The sequence below is a fragment of the Pyrgilauda ruficollis genome, unplaced genomic scaffold, assembly GCF_017590135.1.
Source record: "Pyrgilauda ruficollis isolate IOZ18807 unplaced genomic scaffold, ASM1759013v1 scaffold64, whole genome shotgun sequence".
NCBI classification, from domain to species: domain Eukaryota; kingdom Metazoa; phylum Chordata; class Aves; order Passeriformes; family Passeridae; genus Pyrgilauda; species Pyrgilauda ruficollis.
In genome coordinates, this window is record NW_024528155.1 from 3,107,959 (window position 1) to 3,130,414 (window position 22,456).

General features: G+C 40.1%; 2 protein-coding genes across 2 annotated transcripts in view; both read left to right on the forward strand.

Annotated features, from left to right (window-relative positions):
• Positions 1-6,709: 6,709 nt before the first annotated feature.
• CCDC112 (coiled-coil domain containing 112) lies at positions 6,710-15,432 on the forward strand. Its single transcript, XM_041484140.1, has 10 exons — positions 6,710-6,818; positions 7,153-7,268; positions 8,423-8,544; positions 10,150-10,239; positions 11,510-11,585; positions 12,163-12,553; positions 13,344-13,751; positions 14,493-14,588; positions 15,096-15,214; positions 15,292-15,432. Exons 1-10 carry the CDS (start codon positions 6,771-6,773, stop codon positions 15,320-15,322), a joined length of 1,497 nt encoding a protein of 498 aa, XP_041340074.1. The 5' UTR covers positions 6,710-6,770; the 3' UTR covers positions 15,323-15,432.
• Positions 15,433-15,676: 244 nt separating this feature from the next.
• Positions 15,677-22,456, forward strand: part of PGGT1B (protein geranylgeranyltransferase type I subunit beta) — a 34,224-nt gene continuing 27,444 nt past the window's right edge. Inside the window, 2 exon segments of the mRNA XM_041484141.1 lie at positions 15,677-15,807; positions 20,695-20,813. Coding sequence (XP_041340075.1) covers positions 15,677-15,807; positions 20,695-20,813 — 250 coding nt within the window.

Here is a 22,456-nt window from a genome sequence, read left to right on the forward strand (position 1 = left end):
ACTATTTTAAAATCAAGGAAAATTACAAATTATGACAAGAACTTAAATGAATGCCTTTAAAGACTCCTGAGCTCTGTTTCCCATCTCACTGCTTGTCAGTGCTCCTTGTGTAGTATTTCAGGTGGAAAAACCTATCCAAAGCCTTATCAAAAGCATCAAGTATCATTTGTGTCAACTTTTTCATACAGCAACATTCCTAATGACTTCACTGGGATGTTATCAGGACAGAAATCAGGAGTACTTATCCCAGAATCACAACTTTGAGAATGTATGCTACACAAGAGAGACCATGCAAGATCAGCAGAGCAGGCAATATGTTGAGGGTCTTCACTAAATCCCTTCCTCTAAAATAGTATCAAGATCCTATCTAACACCCACAAAATTTTACCATGTCTTGTGCTCAAACACTTACTTGACTTAATATTGGCACAGACTGGTATATTCTTGCACATGTACTGTCACATTTTCCAAATTATTCTGAGGCCAGGTATAAAATTAGAGGCAATATTTAATATGGTCTGGAAGGTGCTTCTCTTTGATAGATGGGTGTTGGTCAAATAAAACTCAGTGAATATGAATAAAACCTCTAGCAAACTGCTTGTTTTCATTGCAAGAGTAAATCTGTGAAAGCCACAAATGTTTAACCCTGTGCTACCAAAATCTGGAATAATCTGTGAAACTGGAATAGCCTTATGGTGGCCATGAAAGCAGTAAATGCTGTCCCTATTTCAAGTTTATTTTTTCATCTGAATTTGGACAATATTAGGGGGGGTTTGCTGTAAATGGACTTCATGTGCTCCTGTTTTAAACTACAAAGACATGTTAAATAGCAGTGAATGTGTCTTGCACCTTTCAGCCACATAGCCAGAATAATGGAGGTGAAAATTGTGACTATGATAGACATATGGTGTTGCTGTGCTGATTGTGCAGACACAGTCCCAAGTCACACACATGCTCTTTCAGCTGCTTAAGCATAAGGACTTAGAGTAACTACAAAGAAAAAAAATATAGAAGTACTACATTCTAAATTGCACCTTCTAATTCTGATCACTAATTTAATAAATATTAAATTAAATTAAATAACTTAACTCTCATAGATACTATAGCAAGCTGGTAGGGACCAGAACTGAGAAAAACAAAATCAATCATAAAACTTAAGAGTTTAAAGTACGCATTAGGAACTATCCTTTCTGAAGCACACACTTCCCTAGAGAAGCCTCCATTACATTGGTAAGGCGTTCTCATTTATTTGTCTCTGACTATTTGAGGTCTTCGGAGAGCTGCCCAGTGTGGCTTAAGTTAGTCAAATCTTGGCCTTCAGGTGACAGGAGGAAGAAAAGCTCCCAACAGCCCAAAGTAGGCAGCCAGCTTTTTGCAGAAGCTTCAGAAAAGGGCAACAAAAGTTGAAAGTCAATCACACTTGACTGCATTAATAACCAGTTACAGAAAAAGCAGTATAGGAGCTGATAAATTAAAAACTCATGATGAAAAAGTGGCAGAGACAGCTGCTGAGTAAGGTCTTAAAGCCCCAGCATGACTGATGTAGTAGTTTGACCTATACAGTCTGCCAGTTCCCAACACAAGCAGCTGCTAAGGTTGGTGATTGAATGTACAAGTGTGTACCAGGGACAGCATCCAACTTTTTGCTGTGTTGAGGTTTGGCCAAGACTAAAATCTTCTGTAATTTTGCCAGAGAACTCTTCTGTCCTTTGCTTGCCAAGATCTAAGAAGAGCAGTATTTTGGAACACTGGGACTTGAACTTAGAATTAACACCTTCATCATATCTAGAAGGATTTTCAAGAAAACCTTAGAGACTTAAGACGCATTAGGAAGTGCTTGCTTACTGGCATGCCTGCTATCTCTTTTTGTTTCTTTCAAGTACAGTTGTGAGAAATATTTTCCTTCTCCTTTTATAACAGAAAAGGGAGATAAACAAGGAGATAATTACAAAAGCAGAGAGAGTTGGAAATGATGTGAAAATATATTAAAAATTCTAGAAAACAGAAAAAAAAAAAAAGGGAAGAATTTGGAGGGAAAAAGTAATTAATAGAATTAATAATTATTCAGTTGTCTTTGATATAGTTATAAATCAGGAGACAGGGAAGAAAACAAAAATTATGCTCACTTGGGATGCTTGGACTTTGCCAAGGTTTTTTTCTTTTCCCCTTTGGTTTCCATTTCAATTTTAATGTGAAATCTAGATTTCAATGAGGGCTCAAACAGAGAGGGGAGGGGAGGGGAGGGTGGTTTACTTGAACAGATATTTCAATGGATACTTAGAATACAGCTTTTAAATTTTATTTTTATTATTCCTACCACCTATATTCTCCCATCTCAAGGTTGTTACTGGGTCTAGGGTCTTCAAAGAGACATGAGCAGTTGTTGGTTGTTATTAGGTTGTTTATTGCATGAATATATCAGTCTCAAAGGCAAAGAGTTCAAGGTGTTACAGTCTGTGTTAAAGCTTTTCTAGTATAGAGTCCCAAGCTGCAGCAGCAGCTGCAAGGCTGCTTTCTGGTCTACAGTCCCAGGTTGTGCAGGAACAGCAGCAGAAGCAACAGCTGTTTTCAGGCACAGAGTCCAATGTCCGGGGCAGCAGCAGTAGCCGACTCTGATGTTCCAGGCAGCAGCAGCAGGGACCACAGCTTTTCTTTCCTTCTTTCTTCTTCTGTCACCTTCTTCTCCTCGTGGTTGTTAATGTGTTGATGGCATGATGATCGATGATGATGGTGAAGCTGATGCTGAAGATGATGTTGCCGATGATGATTGGGTGTTTTATAAATAAAAAGCACCCCACTACGGTGCTTTTTATTTATAAAACACCCAATCAGCTAAAAACATGATTCTAAAACATTCTTTCTAAACCAGTCCGAAATTGATTCTAATGTGTGAAAGTAGTTCGAAAGTAGTGTCAGTTCTTACCTAAAAAAATACGTATATAGTATTATCTATTTATGCAAATGTACTATCTGTTTTCTTACTTCAAATTTATGTGAATAAGTTTATCTATTTACGTGAATAGTTCTATCTATTTATGCATGTAGTTTTATCTATTTTACATTAATAATTCTATCTGTTCTAGTGGCAAGGTTCTGCTATGTTTTTGATATGACTAGGGCTAAGTTACTGAACTATAAACCAAGCCTTAGGGCCTTTGCTAGTTGATACAGTCTCTTAAGGCACTTAGAATGTATTTCTACTTACTTAAAACCTAAAACTTAAACTTACTTAAAACTACAGCTTACACTTCTATTTACTTAAAACTTAAACCTACACTTGTACTTCATATCTATGTGGCTTAATATATCTTAATTTCTCTAAAGGCTTTAATTCAACCCTGCATTCATCTCCCTCTCTGAGGGACTCAGAGAGGCTTGCATTCCAACACTCCTACAAACACATACTGAAACTAAGTTACTGACTCCAGGCCTCTTTTCACATCTGGTGCTTTTAGTTTCTTTGGAACATCTACAGGGTACTAAAGATGATAGCCAAGCTACCTTTCCTTGTCATCATGCCACCAACCAAATTCCCTTCTACCTAAAGCTCAGCTTTATGCTAAAATGAGTTGAGGTGAGTGGAATAGGCACTCATTTAGGGAACAGAAAATTAATTTCTATAATGCCATTGTCAAGTCTGGAGCTCCTTGACTTCTGGGGCAAGTTAGGCACTGGCAGGAGAAGGTACTGGGGGACACAGACACTGGTCTGCAGCTGCAGAGCCACTACCCTGTCTGGGTCCAGGCTGTCAAGTCTGCCAGCACTCCAGGTCAGGACTCACAGCAAAAAGTGATGACCATTCAGTCCTCATCAAATAACAGGAAGCTGATGATATCAATATGGGGCCAGATGATGCCATAAAGAGGGATAGAGACAGCCAAAGGGCTGAATACAGGCTCTGCTATCTACAGACACTAAAAGCTTGCTGTTGGTTTCTTAAAAAAAAACCAAACCACAACAACAACAACAACAACAAAAACAAAACAAAAAAAAAAAAAAAACACTCCAAACCAACAACAACAACAACAAATCAACAACCCAAAAGCTAAGCCTTTAGCAGCTATCATGTGCTTCTCATATGACACCTGGTGGACAAAAGCTAAAGAGATGAAAGTATTCTGCCTTCATAGTGCAGAACATTGATCCTTACTCAAAACTGCATTACTGCACTTACTGCAGCACTTATCAGCTGTCCTCCATACTCTGTTTATCCACCCCACGCCCCCGGTCCATTATTACAGTTTCCCAGAACAAGCACTTATCACCCATGTATCTTCAACAGCTTTTTTTTTTTTTTTTTTTTCAGCACCCATATCCACTTTCTTTCTTCTTTAATTATTATACTAACTCATGCCCTGAGTTTGTTTAGTTCTGACTTGCAAGTCTGAGGCTAGGCTAGAGTGGACACACCATTTCCACAAATAAAAATGCAGGGAAAGCCCATGGTAGCAGCAACAGGGTGCTTTTATGGTGTGGGATAACTAGACAATTTTATGAATGCCTTCACAAGTGGATAGTTGCACTCAGAGGGTTAAAGGCTTTAGTTTCTTCTGATTATTAATTTACTCTTTTAAACTAATTCCAGTTTGCTGCTGTTACAGTGTCTGTCTTTTCTGCAATTGCCCTAATGCATCCCTGTTGAGGTCTCAGAAATAAGTTAGCAATATAAAGAGGGGGGAAAAAAGGTATTCTGAAGAAAAACATGTACTTAGAAAAGTGTTTCTTATGGGGATATTTATATCTTGTGGTGAAACAGGCGGTTTCCTCAAGGATCTCATGGATAGGAATATTGAGTTCTGGTGCAGTCCTGTCTCTCTGTTTCGCTCAAAGGATTTCAGAAAATGTCAGATACTACTGAATCAATGCTGTGACATATGAGGCCTCTGCCATAAATAAGGTGACCATGATCAATTGTTCGATTGTTGGCATTGCATCTTCAAGCATTTTTTTTTCTGTTAATTGCTTTTTTCCCCATTCTATGTGTTCTCTATTCCTTTAAATGTTATCAACTTTATTTTTTTCTATTTTTTCCTTGGTGTATTTCCATGGCTTCTTTTTCTGCCAAATCTCGGAAGATTTTATATAGCCAAACACACAGAGAAGTCAGGGATTCATTGACTTCAAACACCAAGCTAAGCCAAAAAAATAATGTGGTAGAGGTCAGAAGGAAATTACATAATTATATAGATTGCTTCTTCTGGATTCAGATTACCTGTTTGGCAAACAGGCCATCCAAGAGTTGTGGCATTGTATTTGGTCTGGCTGCGATGAAGTTAACATTCAAACAGCTGTGCTTTGTGTTTGTAGCCACAATGGCTGAGACCCATCCAGTGCTGGGCGCCTGGTGAGCCGTGCTCAGGTGACATCAGGGCTGTCTCTCCAACACGTCCCACAAAGGCCAGCGGGCCCGGAGTGTGCAAGAGGCTGGGAAGGGAGACACAGCTGGGACAGCTGGCTCAAACTGACCAGAGGGATATTCCATACTATATTATGTGAAAAACAAAAGCTAAAAGGTGGTGAACTTTTGTTATTAAGGTGTTTGTGTTCTAAAGCAACTGCTACATGTACTGGGACAATAGTCCCAGGAAGTAGCCAGACATCACCTGCTAAGAGCAATTGGGGAATGAACCTTTTTTGCTTCCCAATGTGGCCTTTGCCTTGATCTCAGTCAATGAGTTTTTCATCTCATTTTCTTCCCCTGTCCTGCTGAGCAAAGCAAGTGGTGAAGCATCTTTGTGGAGTCCTGGTGCCCATTCAAGGTGAACCCACTGCAGGCATATCCTGGCTGAAATGAAGTTTTCTCCACAGAGAGAACGAAGTAATGTCCTGGCACAGCTGAAAGCCAGGGTTCATCTTTATACCAGCATTGCAACTGGATGTCTGAGTCCCTGCTGCCCAAAGCCAGAAGTAACCAAATCTGACTATGCTCTGATATCTGAAATATCCCTTCATATAGTTTCCAGAACAACTCTGTCAGTAACTCACAAATAAAGTAAAATAGTCACAAAGATTGACCAGCCAGAAACTGGTGAACTACTGAGCAGTACCTGAGTTACTCTATGAGCAGAAACACCTTATTAAAGCACTTTTTGAAAAAAGATGCTTCCTGCAGAGCAGTCCCCAACAAGTGACCAATTTGCTGCTCACAGTAACAGGAAATTTGGAAGGGCTGACAATCACCAAAAGAAAGCAAATGCTAACAAAAATTACTTTTTTTCTCTTATACCCATAGTGAAGAACAAGGCAAAGAGGACTTTGAAACACTACTGAGAAGAGAATATTTTACAATTTTTCAGGCAGCAATCTGTGAAAACAACCCTCTTTATTTTATGCTGAAGAGTATTTTCAGGCTTTGAAATGTTCGCCTTTACTTTTTAATTCCTATTCTGCAAACAACAAGAGAACAAGTATAGTCATAAAATACAAAGAGAAAAATGTATCTGGAAATTGCTGTTAAGAACTTCAATTAGGCAATACAATGTCTTCAGCATAGCCCTTCAGGCAGCATCTGTGAATGCGTCTGTGTCCTGCAGCCGGGAAAACACCGGTTCCTAAAATCTCTGGTCTTCAGAGCCCGCCCCCAAGAATTCATTGAATCATGTGGAACTCTCCACATTCTGACAGGCTAATGAGGGTACACCCCGGCGCTCCTGAAGGAAGCAATCCATACAAACCCGGGAACACAGGCGAAACCCGAGCCGGCGGAAGGAAGGAGTTAATGGAGGCAGCGAGGAGCAGGCCGCCCCTCCTCTGGGCGGGCCGGCGGCAACATGGCCGCGCTGGCCCCGGCGCTGGCAGCGGCGGCCGGGCGGCTGCAGGTAAAGGCCGCCGGCACCCCGGCACGGCTCCCGGGGCAGCGCAGCCTCCCGGAGGAGCCCCGGGCTGCGCGGGAGTGTCGGGCTGGCCGCGGTGCCCAGCGCCTGGGACAGCCTTTCGGTGTGGCGGACTCGGCGTTTCTCGGTTGAACAGTGCATTCGTGTGTGCGGGCGTGTCACGCCCCTCACTCCACTTTCGTGCCCCTGCCGCTTAAATTTACTTGAATCGCGCCAATAGAAAACTGAGCTTTGCACTGTGGTGTTGTCTGCTTGAAAGTAACCAATGAAAATAAAAGAAAAAAAAGTTTTTAATAACAATTGATTTTGTTATCTACAGAATGAGAGCTGTTCCAGTACTCCTGGTGCTGGCCGACAGGTTCAGAGCTGGAAGATCAAAGGTGAACGAGCTAAGAAAGTTGAATTCATAAGAACTGCAGAAAAGCTAAAAGCTCAGTAAGTTAAACACTTTATCATAAGTACATTTTCATTCTGTTCTGGAGGTAACATTATTAATTCGAGGTTCCGAGTAAGAATATATGATAATGAAATCTTTAGGCTAAAGGTATCCTTTTCAGGAGCTCAACTGTGGTTGCCACAGTAGCTCAGGATAGGCTTATGAGCTCCAAAATGCCCTGTTGTGAGAATTACAATTGAATTGTTTGGACTTACGCCAGTGGCCAGTCGTGTAGTAAGACTTTAGTAGGAATTGCTGCTCTTAGGTGCACCAGAAAAGGAAATGTGTGAGGCACAATTGAGTTCTCAGTCTTCCTGCTTAGCTGTGCTTACCCTCTAAGGACATAAAGCCCTTAACAAACAAAAGGCGCACTGCAGCAACAGAAGATTGAAAGACTTCATCTAGAATATCTAGGCCACTGTTTTCAAAAACAAGGGTTCAAGACAGCTCAGGCACAGAAGTGATTTAAATCTGCTTCCCCACATCTTGACCAAGTGCTGATGACAACTACACTGGCAGCTGAAAGAACAGGGAGTTTTCTTCTCGAACGGATAAGCTTTATGGGGAATAGCTAATGTAGCCATCTGACTAAAGGAGAGGTTTGCAGTTGTAAATCCTGATTGAACAGGGCACTTAGCCTCACACCAATGTTTCACCCTGCGTGTCTGAATCGAGTTCACCTTAATTACCCTGGATCCTGGGTTGTGGTGGGAAATGTGACTGGTGGATAATGTAAATGTTCCCAAGCCGCTTGAAGCGAGGCATGCCATTTAACTGTGGCTCGGCATCCCTCTGTAATGTTGTCTGTGCTGGGGCTCCATCTAGGCGTGCCACTGCATTAATACAGCCTGTCTGCCTGCACTTCCCAGGGAAAACTCTGGCAAGGCTTCCAGAGAGAATGCATGCACATAAAGTGTGTAGACCACTGCATGCCACTGAGGTGATTTCCTTATTAATTTCTTGTTAAAGTTCTTGAGATACTGTGGTGTGTAGTCCTATAACTGCAGAAATATTTTCCTTGAAAACAGTTGTAGAACAAACCAGGGATTTGTGTAAAATCTAAGATAGTCCTGTTAACACAGCCTGCACATTAACTTTGTAAAATCTTTGTGCTTTGTTGAGTGTTACTCACTTTGGCACCCTTTCTTCCTAGGCTTGCAAATATAGAAAAAGACAAAACTGGACACCTTTATAACAGGAAGAGTGATTTCAGGGTAGAATACAGATTACTTGAGGAACTGGAACACAGCATGACTGACAGCAGGAAAATGGAAAGTAAGTGAGGTTTTATTTGGCCTTGTTTGCTTTTGGGTTTTTTTTTCTAATATGCTGTAGTTTTTGTAAATGGTTTAAAAATCAGTAGTACAGAGAGATGAGTTTAGATGGAAGATGGATACTGATAAGTGTGGTATTTCACTGTCTTAGAAAGAGACAGTTCACTGAGTTCAGTAAAACACAGAAGCATAAACATTTTGGGCCTCATATGTTACTAACTGTTATCTTTTAATCTTCAATGTAAAACCACTGTGGTGGAAAAGTGTACTGTTCAAGAAACTTGGAATCAATTTTGTGTGTATATTGCAAAACCTAATGTAGTCCAGCTAAGGTACAGTAAAAATATTCTTACCTCAACATTCACACACTGATTTTTGCCTTTAAATATCCGTTTAAACTGTCCTGTGTTTGCATTTTTTGAGTTTTTGGGCAGTGAATATTCCTAGTTCAAATAGTGCTGTGAGTTGGTACACAGTCTGTGCTACAGTATCTCTTCCACTTACAGAGTATAATATAGTTCAAGAAAAAAAGTTACTCCCTTGACTCACAGTACCTGAATTCTTTCAACAATAGTCGTATAAATCATGCTAAGCCATGTGATACAGATCAAAATAAGTTGAAGAAAGAAAAGTAATACAGAAACAATCAAAAGTATACTTTCTTACAAATTTGCATGTGTTCTGATATGCGCCTTTTATTTAAGGAGTCTGAGAATGTCCTTTACATCTTGCAGTCCTTAAGAAATGTACATTTTTGAGGAATGACTAAGCTAATAAGTTCAGAAACTTTTTTCCATGAGTAAGAAGGGAGCATGGCATATGGATGGAAATGATGCTATGAGAAAATAAAGACGACAATGATGAGAGCACTACATGTCAGATGTGAAGGAGTATATCCTAAAAGATATGAAAATGTACAACCCCCCCCCCCAAATTCCCATTTACTATTTTGAGGTCTTTCAGCATGATCTGTATGCTGTAAGATTTTCTGCAGTCTTAGCAGGAACTTGTACTTTCCTTAATCCAAATCTTTTAGGATAGAAGATACAGGTCCTTAGTATCTAAGATGTAGCCAGAACTTCATCCTCTTCAGTGATGTATTTATGGACTCACAAGGAGCCAAGTGGTAACAATGCAAATAAGTGCACACGTGCTTGGAGCACATGAAAACATTGATTCTTCACTGTTTAACACAATGAATATATGAATCTTGTTGAAGTAGTACATTCATATACACTTTCAAAATTTGTTTTCTCTTCATAAATGGGTGTTTTGAAGCCTAGGTCAAAGTCTGCCTCAAAACTCTAGAAGCTGTCACCTGCATAGGCAATATTCTCAAAAAGTTCCCCTTTAGAAATGGCAGCTACTAATTTTAAAATCTGCTGATGCTGTGTAGGGAGCTAACATGGACCACAAGGTCATCTACATGCAATTACCAGTTAAAATGCTTAGTACTGTGGCAGTTTCTTATCATCAAACAGAATTTGTGTCCCTGCTTAGATCAAGTCCCTGGTTTATTCTGGACACTTCATTGCTCTTGTTCTTGTACTGAATGTAATGCACAAAGAAACTATTAGAATTATCAGCACCTTATTTTATTTAACAGAAGCTAAAATTCTACAGCAGCTATCAAAAATACAAAACAACGTGAAGAGACTTCAGCAGCAATTGAAAGATGTGAAGCCTACACCAGAGTGTAAGTCAAGCCGACAGGTTTAAAAACATTTTCCTCTGCAGATAGGTTTCTTGCATAGTTGTCTTTCTCCTGGAGACTTGGGACACTTTAAGATTTTGCAGGAATCTGGAAAGGGAAGACTAAACCTAGAAATGGCAGAAACCTTAGAAATGGTAAAAGATTGTGCAGTTCTGTGTGGAAACAGAAATTTACTTTATCTTAAAAGTGGCGTACGTTTGTTCCTTGAGGTTGTTGAAAGCCAGATTTCCCATCTGTCTTATGCAAAATAAACTTGGTATTCTACTACCAGGTAACCCCTTTGATCTGGTAAGAGGTCACAGAGTAGGTTCTACAGGGAACTCATTTCTAGCCACCGATTTGAAATATAGACTGGAATATTCCACAGGGAATGCTGCAGCAGTTTGTTCAATTTGGATGTTTTAAAACTTTTGGGAAATAGGTTCTGAAAGAACCATCCTCATGTGGTGCCTACTACCTTTTGTGGAGCTCAGGTTGAGGGCCTCCTACTATCTGAAGGCTTTCTGATGCTAGATAAAATTCATCCCATTTCATTTATTCAGTGTTTTATCTATCAAAGAAATCATTAAACTGTCAGTTAAGATACTAAGAACTAATAAGGCATGAAAGCTGAAAAATTAGATTTAGTTACCAAAATACAGTTAGTTGAACTGCATTCAGTGTGCCCATAGAGATGCTGGGCTGATTTAAAAGATATTTTAATCTAATCATATAATCTAATCTAATAGGTGGGTTTTCTTCCACTGCAAAATATATCTTCTCTGGACAGCTGTATTACCATCTTAAGTCAGGACTACAGCATGCTGACGGTACAGGACAAAGTCTTATTCTGATGTTTCTTTGTCAGCTTTGTAAAAGTAGTTGCCTGCAGGTTAAATAGAATTGCTGTAGTGTGGTGTAAACCAGAGCTGAGTGTGCTTAAGTCATTAACTGCATTGCTATAAGAAACAAAAGTGGAACTCTAGTATAAGTCTGTCTTATTTTGGACATCAGTTGAAGGTTAGTCAAGGTGAGACTTCTTTAAGGAAAATAAACATTTATATTGGCATTTGCATCCAGTTAGCTAAGTCCTTTCATAACCACATGCTTTGAATAAATAAGAATTTCAAGGCTGTTTGAGACGGAAATGCGTTTTTTGTACACTGGGATATGTATCCTGAAAGTCTCCGCAAGTCCTGCATTACTGGATAGTGCTGATAAATAACATAGACTTCTTAAGTTATCTGCTTTTTTTCTTCTTTTCCTATTTTAGTTGTTGACGAGATCAAGGAAATGATGGAAGAAATAGAAAATGCAATCAATGCTTTTAAAGAGGAACAAAGGCAAATGTATGTTTATGTATGCTTCAGCTACTAGAAAAAGGGCTGTTGTAAGACACAATGAAAACTGCATTAATCTAGCAAACTGTTCTTATGATTTACTCTCTTGGTAGTGATTCCTGTGGTAGGTAAATCAAAGCACAAGCTGTCAGCGTTAGATTCTTGATAAACTGACTTTTAGAGAGGGTGTTTATACAGCTATTGCAGCATTCCAATATAACAAGGATTTGCCTATGAATAGGCTTTTTAGAGAGGCTGTAGAAGAGATTAGATTGTGGCCGGGTTTTTTGTTGCTGTTGTTTTCTAATCGGGTTTGGGGGTTTCTTTTCCTTTCTACTCGTGTCAGGAGGGGATTGAGTTAATTGTATGCATGCCATGAATGTGTTCTTTCAGTAAAAGGGTAACTTAATTCTCATTGTGTAGGGCTTTATTACCGATCATTACAACTGTGCTGTTACCACCTCAGTTCTTAATCTTCGAAGAATAGCTCTTGTGTGGCATTGAACAATTCCAAAATTCATTTTTGGTGAATGGAGAATCAATACTGGATTTTTTTCCTTACATTTCAGTGTTTGTCTCTTTTCAGATACCAACAGCTTTTGAAAGAGGAAAAAGCAGCCATTAATGAGCTCAGTCTCTTTGAGAGAAGAGTGGAACTGTGGGCATTAGGGAGCTCAACAGCAGAAAAAGTTTGGAAGTTACCTTCAGCCAGGGTCACAGTTGATAAAACACTGGAAAACCACCTACCCGAAGAAGTAATAGAGTTTGAAAAATTTCTTCAGCGAACAGGGGGGCGGCAAGGAGGCTGGGATGATTATGATCATCAAAATTTTCTGAGAATACGGACAAAATACAGAGGAAGGCTATCTTACATGGATGAAGCCCTTGAGTATCTCAGCGGAAGAACAAAAGAAGATATAGAACAGCATGACAAATGGTATCAAGAATATGTAATTTTACATGAAAGAAAGAAAGAGGTAAAATAACGACTCTAAGGCTTTTGAAGATTTCAGAAAATGTATTTATTTTTGAAATGCATACTGTCTTGTTTATGTATCTGCCTTTCTGGTTGTAGTGCTAGTCAGATTTGTCTTACAGCTGATAGTATATAACTGAAGTCTTTAGCATCCCCAACCTGCCAAAGTATTTGTCTTTAATAATTACAAATAGGCAAAGACCTAACAACACAGAGAAGTGGCCTGTGTATTGGCGAAGTATATTACAAATGCTTTTGAAGTCAGTGATTTAGCAAGTTAGGTGCCAAGCCCAGAGCAGTTAGTGATCCTGTCCTCCTGTTATGTTTGTCTCTAAGTATGTGTGTCCCACTGTATAAGCAATACACCTAAGACAGACTGACATGTAGAATTATGATTCCCTCAAGAACTATCTAAGTAATAAAAGATGTACTGACATAAGTACTATAAAACAGTGGGTTAATAGGAAAGAAAGCAAGAACTGAAATACGTTTACATTAAAAAAGTATATTGCGTCAACATTCATAACTAGTCAAAGTTATTATGATTGCTGTAACTGAAACAGTTTTAGCAGACATCTGTTAAATCTGCTTGTGTGATCCATAAAATAGAAAAAAAAAAAGAGAGAAAACACATATAGATGCTTCTTGGTTTTAGGTTATGCCTTCAGTAGACTTTTAATCCCTATGTGCATTTTGTGTTCTTGGAACACATATCTTCATCAGACTGAATCAACGTGAATATGTAAAATTTTCATGAAATCCTTGGATTTTTTTCCCATGGTCTCTTGCAGTCAATTAAAAAGTGGAAAGAAAAGCAGCAGCAAGAAAAAGAAAGAAACTTGAAGGAGAAAGAGAAATCAGAAAAAATGCTCAAAGAAAGATGGCTACAGCTTGAAGAAGCTCAGAAGCAAAAAGTAGAAGAAGAAAGAAAAAGAAAACAAGCTGCAGTTGAAGTCTGGAAGAAACAGAAAGTAGTAGCATTTGCAATAGATCAAGCATCACAATTAAAACTAGAAGAGAAAGAGAAAAAGCAACAAAAAGAGCGCCAAAGCCACGTGAAGTTATTGTTGGAAAGGAATACCTTGCAAAAAAAAGTCAAGGAGGAACTTGAAAAGCTTGAAAATGAGAAGAAAGAGGAAGCTGAAAAGGAGGGAAGGAAGAAAATTGCTGCAGAAGAAATTTTTAAGTTTCAAGAGCATGTGCGTAATTTCACCTCCATTTTTGCATGTCATTGTTGTAAATTTGATACATCCTACTACAATATAATCAGTTAAACAGGTTTTGAAATCCAAGTATCATTCATCTAAATCCACTATTGATTCATTAGAAATAACAGCATCTACTGCAGATAAACAGTATGAAACTTGAGTTTAGACAAAGATGCTCCTTTTCTTCAATATCTAAATTCTACAGGATTACTCAAGATCATATTTCTTTATCCATGTAGAAGTGGTTTTATTTCTTCAGTAAATTTTTTTTGAGAAAAACTACTTGGGCTATGCTGCTTAAGAAGACTTCAGAGGACCTGAGTATTGTATTCAGATGGGAGGTAGAAAAAGTTGTTTGAATAGCCTGCAGGTTTCAGTACCTGTTAGGCAAATTCAGATCCCATATCTATGTAAATGCAGTTACTGGAGAACTGATATTATTGTCAGCATTCATACTAAACTTTTATAAACAGAGTTTGAACTACTACTTTTTTTATTTCCAAGCCATGTAACTATAATTTGTTTGTGAAGGACAAGCTATAGCATGTAGCTATGTAGTGAAACCTTATTCTTTACTATTGCAGTAATTTCAAAACAAAAACAAGAAACCAACCAAAAATAAACAGAACAAAAACAAAAAAAAAAAAAGCTGTGAAAATGCTGCATGTATATTTTTACATAATTTGTTTTACTTCCAAAGAAAAGTTTGCTTTTCCACTCATTATGTTTCAGGATCTACACAAACTGGAGCTAAGAGTTCTGCAGAAACATGCTAAAGAGACAGAGAAACAGGAAAAAGAAAAAAGATTGGCAAAGTTAAGAGAGAAGGTAACTTTTTGTTTGTTTTAACCAGAGATGTGTGCAGCTTGGTGGTTTAAGCAGATTTTCTTTTCATTGATCTAAAAAGCAATTGTTTTAAATTTTCTAAATGGTTGATGAAAGAAACCAAAAAGTCATGCCTGTTATCAGTAGACAGAATTGCAGCAGGCGTAGTTGTTCCTCTTTAAAAAAAATGGGAAAACCCCCTAGAATTTATGTGTTTCACAGTACTTCACTGGGTAAGGCCTCTAAAAGCAAGCTCCAATATGGGTGGTGGCTTTCATTTTTTCAAATAGATTTCTACCATTAGTTAAAGAAGTAGGCTGTCTCCCAGAAGCATTATGCGTACACTGGGTTTAACAAGAGTTTAACCTTTTAAATTATTAAATGATTAACATTTAATGACAGCAAGCGGTGTCTCTGTCTTTTACGGTGGAGACCCGGTGGGGGTCATGTAGCTCCTTTTGTGATGAACGAAAAAGGCTAATTATTTTTGGTTGTTTGTTTCACTCTGAGGTCGAGGTTCGGGTCACCAGAGACCGATCCAGGTTGAACAGACCTTCCAAGGGCTGGGAGGAACGCAGGCAGGAGATGGCACCAGCAGCTGCAGAACCGCTGCTGCGCCTTTCTCAGAGGTGAGGAGCGGACCGATGGGCGTGCAGCATGACACAAGCGCACTTCTATACTTTAAGCCTTTTTCTTTTCTTGTCAGAGCTGTCCCAGCCTGGAGAGGAGGGTCGTAGCTGCGCACCAGCCTGTCCCTGCCGCAGTGCGAAGCAGCAGCCAGCACTTCCCGGCACGGAGCTGGGCTGACCCACGGCGTGTATTACCTCTGTGTTTTGCCAGTCTCGGGTTCGACACGCCGGCTCTCAGACCGGCCGGTGTGATGTCCCTTGGCATTAAAAGCGCGTTTTCCCCGTTGTGGCGGCCCCTTAAGCGTGGGATCGCCACCCTGGCCCCCGCCGCAGTGCACCGAGGCGCCCCTTCCCCTTGCCCCGTTCCCTTTCCCTCTGCTTCCCCCTTCCGTTTCCCCGCCCCGGGGCGGGCGCCGCGGCTGACGCGATCCGGGCGCGCCGGGCGCGGGCAGCAGCGGCGAGATGGAGATGGCGGCGGCGCCGTGCCCGGGGGAGCCGGAGCGGCTGGACTTCCTGCGGGAGCGGCACGTGCGCTTCTTCCAGCGGTGCCTCCAGATCCTGCCCGAGCGCTACTCGTCCCTGGAGACCAGCAGGTAGCAGCGCGGCGGGAGGCGGGACGGGCGCCGCCGTGTCCGCCCGGCGCCCCCCGCCCGTCCCGGGCCCGGCCGCGCTCCCTTCCCGTCGGGCGGTCGCGGTGCAGGGAATCCCCTCCCGGAGCGCTGCCGTCTCCTGCGGCCGGGAGCAGCGCCCCGCGGCCGGAAGGAAAAAACATCCCTATAAATCTGCCCACCAGCAGACGGCTCCCAAAAAAATATGTGTTAGTGTAGGGGTGTAGTCACGGCTCGCGTAAACTGCTTGATATCCACGAGGGAAGACCTGTTGATCCTTCTAATCTATTTAAATCCAGTGCTTCACTCTCTTAATCCGCTCTGGAAGCCATTTTAAAATAAATCACCTAAGCTTTATTTCGGCACACAGAAGACTCCTCTTCATGTAACAAATAATTTAAAGTCTTCATTACCTAGTATAAAAGAGAAAATACTAGTGAACTATGTCCCTCACTTTGAATTGGAGTGGCATTTGTTCCTCTAATGGCTTCAGGATGTACTTATTTGATATTCTTACTTTGAAACCATAAGAATACCAGTGATGTGATTATCAAGCTGCCCTTGATAAAATATTGGTGACAAGTAGATGGTTTGATAATCTTCTTCAGCCAATAAAATAGTAAGATTCTTTCCACTTTGTAATGTCTGGCAAGTCATCCTGTGTGGAATGCTCCGTGGCTTTGATGAGGTCATCCTGCTTTATCTTGGTTGAGAGCACAAACACCTGGCATAAACATGTAAGGACTAGAACACATAGTGCTGAGCTGTGTGTGAAATAAGTCCACTTTATATTGAAAAGTTAGAAATGGAACTGCTGTAGAGGGGCCAGCAGAGGGCTCAGAAGATGGTTAAGGGACTGGAGCATCTGTCCTGTGAGGAAAGGTTGGGTGAGCTGGGCCTGTTCAGCCTCAAGAAGAGATGACTGAGAGAGGGTCTTACCAGTGCATTCAAGTATCTTAAAGGATGGGTGGTGGGAGGATGGGGCCAAACTCTTTAAGTGGTCCCTGTGACAGGGCAAAGGGCAGCAGACAGAAACACAGGAAGGTCCATCTCAATATGAGAAAAAGCTTCCTCACACGGGGCTGATCACTGAAACAGACTGCTCAGAGAGGTTGTGGAGTTTTCTTCCCTGGAGATATTCAAAACCTGCCTGGATACAATCCTGTAGAAACTGCTCTGGGTAAACCTGCATTAGGAGAAGGGCATTGTATGAGATGATCTCCAAGGTCCTTTCCAAATCTCGCTATTCTGTAATTTTGTGAATTTTTGATTGCAGAGCTGTAGATCATTTATTCATTAAAAATTAGCTGGTGTTTCAGTCTACTTTCGCATTCATTTTGGGTGACAGCAAGGGGAAGACAAGGCATCCTGTGCCTAACTGTGTTTAGGCCTTAAAATTATCAGAGCATGCAGATGTATTAGAGTGATAATACATGTAGCTAACATTAGCCCCACTGACATTTGAAAGGAGCTAAAGAAATGGGATGTCTTCAGCTTTCTTCCTTCAGAGAAGGAAGGATCTAATCACGTTCTTCCATGGGTGGGAAAATACTTACAAAGAAAGATGGAGGTGTACTGTTTGCAAGGGATCCTGGTGACGGGCAGGAGGATGTGGGAATGGTGTACTTAGGGGACAAGTATATGGCTGTAGGAAAAATATTCTTCACTGTTAGAAGAGTTAATGGTAAAAAGCTTGCCCATTGAAGTGATGGAGTCACCTTTGAGGATGTGGCTTCTCAGGGTCCTGGGTCATCTCCTCTGAGGCCCTGCGTTCTTCAAAAGGTGCGACCACTGATCTCCAGGGGCCTTTGACAATGTAGCCATGTTCTGCAGAGGTGCACGCATGTCTGTTGACAAATTCTGAGTGGGAGTTTATAAATGCATAATCTCCAGTTTGATTTCAAGGGTGTTAAGGTTCCCTTTTTGCCAGTTCAAGGTCACTGAGTTCAGCAAACCTTCAGCAAACCTCTGGAGCTGATTCATCTGCAGAAAGAAATGCTGTTACCTTTTTATTTGAATTTCTCCTGTTCCTGAATTGGAATAGTTGTGTTTTGAGTTAAATGGGGAAACTCAACTAAATTTAAGAGACATTTGTTAAATAAATAAATAAATAAAGTGGTTTGTCAGATTTTTTTTTTTCACTGCACTGCAGTAGAAAACTGTGTTTGTTGTCACCAGACAAGGATGGTAGAGAAATTTTCCTCACTGTGATGGTGCATTCCAACTTAAGCTGTAGATTGTAAAACAATAACGGAGAATAAAGAAAATTCATTTCGTGTTCTCTACTCAACTTCCTGCCTCAAAGCCTTTGTAATTATTTTTATCTGTAGTTATTTGCATGCAACAGTAGTTGCAGCAAGAGTAGTTTTGAAGCATTCTTTGATATGCATGATTGATAGAGTTCTGTACACACTGCTTGTTAGTACCGTGAGGTTTTGCAGGAGAATGCAATTTTCTGGTCTCTGAAGTCTTTAAGATTCTGGTACTTCATGGTGCTCTTTGTAGCACACTTAATCAGTTTCTCAGATTTGTCACTTCCAATGCTTTTTGAATTCTTCTGTAAAACTGTAGCCTTTGTCTTCTCTTGAAGCCAGAGGGGTCTGAATCTGCTATCCAATTTGTTATCTGGTGGCCATCCTCTGTGGAAATGGCTGTAGATAAAATTTTTACACTTCTTGGCATGTGTCTGTCACCTGAGGTGCTGCTGAGTTGCTTTTGCTAGCATATATGTCTGTTAATTTTTTGTGAGGGAGGACAGCATATGGACTAAAGATGCAGTACCTAAACAGCTGTGGTGTAACCTGTGTATGACCAGTGGTGCCAGACACTCTTGCCCATTGTAAATAAATTCCATCACTCTGCAGGCTGTTCTGTAGTAATGCTGGAGACAGACAGTCAGCTCTTAATAAGTGAACTGAACCCTAACTGTATTTAAAACCACTTTTTAAGTTCATATATTTGACATATATAAAATGTATGTATAAAATGTATAATATATGCATTTTTAACTGTAGGTGAGATTTGTTTGTGTTTTATGTATAGCCTTGTGGTTTTGGACTTTGCAGCAGTTTTCTAGTGCTTATGTTGGCATATTTGTGCCTCACTGGAAGTAACTTAGCTGGGTAAGATAGAGTGAAAATGCCTTTTTAATAGTTCTAGTAAAAGATTGTCAGTATTCATGAAAATCAGAACAGTCAGTATTTCAAATAAATAGTTTATTGTAGCTGAACAGTAAATTCCTTTGTTTTTTTTTTTAAGAAAATAGTGATTTTTTTTTTAATTAGTTATTTGTTATCTAGGGTCAAATTCTGGATTAAACTGAGATCTGATCAATGGAAAAAGTTGATATAAGCCTTGAAGTGTAAATTTTGCACTTTGGAAGACAATTTCTTTGTCATCAGAAGGGTTAAAATATACTCCTGTTCTACATAGAAATATTTTTGTGTGCAACATACTTTGTCTTTCTCTACTCAAAAAATTATTTGAAATAATGACAGTAAATACACGTATTTTACCAGCCTGCTGGTAAATGCTGGTAGGAATGTCAACCTAGGAGGTTGTGCCACTGTATTAAGATTAACATCTGCTGTGTTGTCATTTGGCTGCTGTATTTTAGTTAGAATAATTCTTTTGGATGTGTGCTTTGGGCTGACTCACATGGTCTTACTGTTTGTGGTTCTGATGCAGAACCTCATGCAGAAATTGTCTGTGGAGGCTGCTGTCCACATGTGTCTCTTCAGAGGTACCAACCTCTGCCCAAGGTGACTCACCAGTTTGTGAGGTAAATATGAATTACAACTTAATTTTGTAAAGAAAGTTGGTATTTCTTTGGCGTACTGAATTTTAGTTTCTGCATGTGTAGCAGTTGTTTCATAATCCATCATCTTATCTGGTGTATGGAGAGCAAGAATTTCTAGAAGGATCGGCAGACAAGTGTGGGTGGCAAAATAAACATCCAGCTAATTTTAGTCTGAGTCAGAACATCCAAGGTACCATTACATGAGCATTTCCTCTCATAGTAGGTTCTCCCGAGTTCCTAACCCAGTGCTGTTGCTTTGGTGCTGTGTCAGAGTGAGTAATGCACTGTTGGAGTGCCATGCCATGGATGGCTGCAATGGCTTAAAACAAACCCAGTAAAGAAGGTGTTAGTTAGCAGGTACGATAGCACACATTCATGGGAGGAAACAACTTGTGGAGAAGAAGGATATTCAGCGTGCTAGCTGCTCCACTGCTCTGTTGGACACTTGAACGTGACTTGCTTAATTTTAGATGTTTAAGTAACGTAGTCATCTAGGCTGCGTTACACCCAAGGACTAGAAATAAGTACCTCTAGGTGTTAATTCATTCTATATGCCTGTTTATGCATTATTTGCTTACAAAGTAGGCTTTGCTGTTTGACATTGACATCTAAGCATCTGACATTGGGTTTGAGACACAGTAAGAGGCAGCTTACTATAGTTAAGGGTTACCTTGCATATGTACCTAATGCATGTTTAGGGGATTGTTCAGTAAGAATTCTTCACAGAGAACTAGTGCTCCATATGTTGGTATAACCTAGTTTACTTTGCAGTGGGTTGTTTTGTTGGGGTTTTCTTTTGGGTAAACAGGCTCTTATGTAAATTTTTAATTGAAGTATCATTATGTAAAGGGGGGGGCAGCTTATATGAAAAACCTTGATGAGGCAAAGAAATGTTTTCAGTACAGAGAACATTATTTTGTCCAGTAGATGACTTCCATGTATTCTAAGCTAGGCTCTATGTTGCACCACTGTCAAAGGCTGAGAATTCATAGATGTGTCTGTTGCTTCAACCATTTGTTAATTTCCCCATGACATTTATGGTGGGAAGTGTAAGTCTTATCTTTTTCTTTTAGGTTGACAATTGCATTTTTCGCACTCTCTGGTCTGGATATGTTGGATTCCTTAGATGTGGTGAACAAAGATGATATAATAGAATGGATTTATTCCCTGCAGGTCCTTCCCACAGAAGACAGTGAGTGAGTTTTTAGTTTTTTTTATTGATATTAACATTTTTACTTTTGCTTTTTACTTGGGGAATAGTGGATGACTCTTGTTTTTATAAAATACGAGGTTGAACTTCCTAAAGTACAGTCCTGATAATTTCAGGTAGTGATGTTGAGCAGATCTTGGATATAGATACCTCACAAGTAATAAAGCTAGAAAAAGCAGAAATTAATTTGAAGATCAGCCAGTATAAAGTAGTATAATAAATTTGCACCTTTAGGCATTTCAGAGGAATGTTTCATATGGTTCTAAAATAATGCATATGTTGTAAAAGTATTACAAGTGTAATAGTGATTATATTGACTTCCACTTCAATGCCAGGACCTGTGATCACAGGGTTGGTTTTTTACAACAGCTTTTGGAGATTCGGAGGTGTAAGAGTAAAAAGCAAAAAGGATAAACAGAGTCCCTGCTTGATGTTCCTTAGGTCTGTGAAGGTTGAATTTACCCTAGGTTTTGAGAAGGAATAATGCTGCTGGTGAATCCCCGCTGTCCTCAGATTGAAAGGTGCATAGCAGAAAAGCTGGCAAGGGAACTCGCAGGAAATGTCCCTTTCCTGGTTGGTTTGACAGAAGTTAGGGAGGTGCTGTTCCTGTGGGCTAGTTGGTGTTGGCAGTTTTTTGCATGGCAGCCCAGGTGAATGGCTGGTTGCACTGCAAGGGGCGGGAAGGAAGGAGGGAGACATGGGTGAGGCACTGCTGCTCTATGACAGAAGGTTCTGCCATGTTAAATGCTGGTGTGGGCATAGCTCCAGGCTGGTGGTCTCTAGAGAAAAGGCAATTCCAGTTGTCTGTCTGTAAAATCATGAATACATCCATCCATGCACTTTGGATGGATGTAGGCAGAAAATTCTGTGTTTCCTTCTATTATTCATTCTAATTATATACAAGAGATAGGGTCTCTAAATACAACAAATTAGGTCTCTAAAATCAGTTCTATGAAATAAGCATATGGAAGTCATGACTGCTGATGCTTTATTTTATGGTAATAATAAAATCCTTTTTCTTACTGTGGAGATTTAGAAACCATCAGATCCACCACACGAACTAGTTCTGATAGATTTCTTTTTCTTGTATTGCATTCCAGGATTGATTCTTGAAAAACAGAAGTTTGGATTACATAAATATTCCTACAAAGTTTTTTAGTGATTAGAAGGTTCCTGTGCCTTACTGTTAAGAAATCTTTCCACAGTGTACATGCTTTGTTTCTAGGAGTTGCTCACTTTGTGACTTTTATCCCAGTCTTTGGGACTTAATTCCAAAAGAAGAGGGAAGTTTGCAAGAAGAGAAATTAGAACAGGCATTTCTGTTTGTTTGTTTGTCTTTGACAGTATGTAGTAATTATCTAGGGATTCTACCTGGTCAGTGTTTGGAATATTGCCATTGTCTGAAGCCTCCTAGGGAAGGCAGTAAAAATACCAGTGTGCTGATGTGGAGGCTGACAGTTCACCAGAGATGTGCTCCTTCTTTTTCTAGCTATCATCCCCGCATAAAACTGAGATGAGTTTTCGGGAAGGCACTTTTGGCAGCGCACTCTGTGCTTTCCAAGTAATAAATCTACTTTTCACTAGAAGAACAAGCTGCCCTTCAGTCCTATATTTTTGTATTATAC

Excerpts from the sequence above, each read along its gene's own strand:
- CCDC112 (XM_041484140.1), top strand. The coding sequence starts at position 6,771 with ATGGCCGCGCTGGCCCCGGCGCTGGCAGCGGCGGCCGGGCGGCTGCAG. Across the intron at positions 7,269-8,422 it reads GCAGAAAAGCTAAAAGCTCA|GCTTGCAAATATAGAAAAAG; the intron begins GTAAGTTAAACA and ends CTTTCTTCCTAG. Across the intron at positions 10,240-11,509 it reads TGTGAAGCCTACACCAGAGT|TTGTTGACGAGATCAAGGAA; the intron begins GTAAGTCAAGCC and ends TTCCTATTTTAG.